The sequence below is a fragment of the Alosa alosa genome, chromosome 1 (assembly GCF_017589495.1).
Source record: "Alosa alosa isolate M-15738 ecotype Scorff River chromosome 1, AALO_Geno_1.1, whole genome shotgun sequence".
Classification (NCBI taxonomy): domain Eukaryota; kingdom Metazoa; phylum Chordata; class Actinopteri; order Clupeiformes; family Clupeidae; genus Alosa; species Alosa alosa.
Window position 1 is genome coordinate 2,192,667 of NC_063189.1, and position 2,500 is coordinate 2,195,166.

Genomic DNA, 2,500 nt, shown 5'->3' on the forward strand with positions numbered 1-2,500 from the left:
CTTTCTGGGGTTCAAGTCCGACCTCCCCCCCCCAATCCCAATAAATAAACAAATAGATAAATAAATATGCTTAAAAAACATCCTTAGAGTGTGTGTGTTGTCGGCCCTCCTCTGCTGGTGGTGTTTCAGGCTGACCCCCACGCGAGGAGGGAGGGCCACGGCAGAAGAGCGCGCAGCGCCAGCCCCCTGGACGAGGACGACATCACCTTCCCCGACGGCAAAGCCTACCAACTGTACACGCTGTACCGGGACAAGGACGGCAAAATCAAACAGGTCAGAACGAGGGATTTGTTTTTTTTTGTTTGTTTGTTTATAAACTGCGATTCTAGCCGACTCTAAGCAGTGTACAGAATGCAAACGTTTAAAATAAAAAATACACGGTACATTTCATATATAAATACAGTATCTTTATTACATTACCTGTAGCCTAAAGCACATATTGCAGCATATTGCACATCAAAGCCCAACAACAGAGACACTACTAATAGAATTAAGGTTATGCAAAAGACGGGAGGTGGGAAAAATACTGTAAATATTGTATTACTGCTAGGTGGTATGATTATAACCTAACAAGATCTTAATAGCCTAATGTTAAAATGTATTGAAACAAACTCTTATGGTCTCAAAGAATTCTGAGTGATGTATATGACTTAGTAGACCGTATCAACACAATATATTATCTTATAGTGGATCTTTAGTGCAGCGTCCCCATGGAGAGCAATGTTGTTATCTCTGCCCTCAGGCCCCGGCCACAGACTGCCACTGCAAGCCTCTCATCAAGAAGCTGGAGAACCAGCTGAAGGCCACCAAAATGGAGATCCGGTCCCAGATGTACAGCATCCACGAGGAGATGAACAGCAAGCTGGGCCGCATGGACCGACAGAGCAAACACCAGGTGTGCGTCACTCATCACCTAAACACCCGTCACTCATCACTCAAACACCTGTCACTCATCACTCAAACACCCGTCACTCATCACCTAAATACCCGTCACTCATCACTCAAATACCTGTCACTCATCACCTAAACACCCGACACTCATCACTCAAATACCTGTCACTCATCACTCAAATACCCATCATTCATCACTTAAAGCAACACCAAAGCACTTTTCCTGTTGCACGCACGCTATTTGTTTATCCAGCATTGGCTTTGGAAATAACAATGTCTACAGACAAGGTAGAGTACGTTGCATGATTTTATGAAAGGATGATGTATTGCAACATTAGAAGCAAGTCAAATTTGTAGTTTCATATGTCTCATTACATCGAACTACAGATCCGCTACCCGATCTGGCAAACTTACATAGGGCGTTATAGCCGAGCAGAGGGCTGTTTAATGGTGAAGTTGTTCAACTCGTTACGAAGTTGATGAACCACCGAGGTACAAAATGGTACTGATTTTGGAAACATTATTTTAAGGTACAAAAAACTCTTTGGTGTTGCTTTAAACACCCGTCATTCATCACTTAGGTTGGCCTCACACTGCGTCCATTTAACTGAACCGTGTCTGGTCTCTGTTCACATTACATTTTTGGTTTTCAGGTGACCTGTCTGTTTTATGTCATAAACACTAGCTTCTTTTTACCAATATCACTTTGTTATGTAAAAACGGCAGTTTATTTCCTGGTTTAGGAGCAGATAGAATTCAAACTGCACCGGAGTTCTTACGAATCGTACCCCAGACCACTGTTCTTACGAATCGTACCCCAGGCCACTGTTCTTACGAATCGTACCCCAGACCACTGTTCTCTAGTGGACCCGGGTCCGCATCCAGACTGCGTTCACCATCTGTCCAAACGAACTCGGGGCCTGACCAAACGGTCTAGTGTGAATGCGCTCTTAAACATCGTCACTCGTCACTCAAATACCTGACACTCATCACTTAAACACCCATCTGTCATCATTCAAACACCCATCACTTGTCGCTTATAGACCTGTTTCTTGTTGCTCAAACACCTTCGTCATTCGTCACTTCTCAAGTATAAGTATAAGTATAAGTATATATACTCTTTTGATCCCGTGAGGGAAATTTGGTCTCTGCATTTATCCCAATCCGTGAATTAGTGAAACACACTCAGCACACAGTGAACACGAAGTGAGGTGAAGCACACACTAATCCCAGCACAGTGAGCTGCCTGCAACAACAGCGGCGCTCGGGGAGCAGTGAGGGGTCCTTGCTCAAGGGCACTTCAGCCGTGCCTACTGGTCGGGGTTCAAACCGGCAACCCTCCGGTTACAAGTCCGAAGCGCTAACCAGTAGGCCACGGCTGCCCAAGGTGTTATGAGTCTTGGATTTCAGTCAGATTTTATCTTTTATTCATGTTACAAGATTTCACCTGTCTTATAAACATGGTGCATCCTGTATAATAAATCCTGTATGTATCGCCATAACGATAAACAAGGAATACAGTAAGAGACATTCCACCTTGTCCGTCAGTTTTTATAACAATGCACACATCAAATAAAAGCATATCTGAGAGCGTGCCAATAGCATAAGA

The 2,500-nt window shown here is 44.0% G+C and overlaps 1 protein-coding gene across 1 annotated transcript in view; it reads left to right on the forward strand.

Annotated features, from left to right (window-relative positions):
- The window catches only part of ankrd6a (ankyrin repeat domain 6a), a 42,932-nt gene that overhangs the window by 37,773 nt on the left and 2,659 nt on the right, over positions 1-2,500 (forward strand). Inside the window, exons 12-13 of the mRNA XM_048252110.1 lie at positions 130-273; positions 743-895. Of these exons, the coding sequence (XP_048108067.1) occupies positions 130-273; positions 743-895 (297 nt within the window). The remainder of the gene's footprint in view (positions 1-129; positions 274-742; positions 896-2,500) is intronic.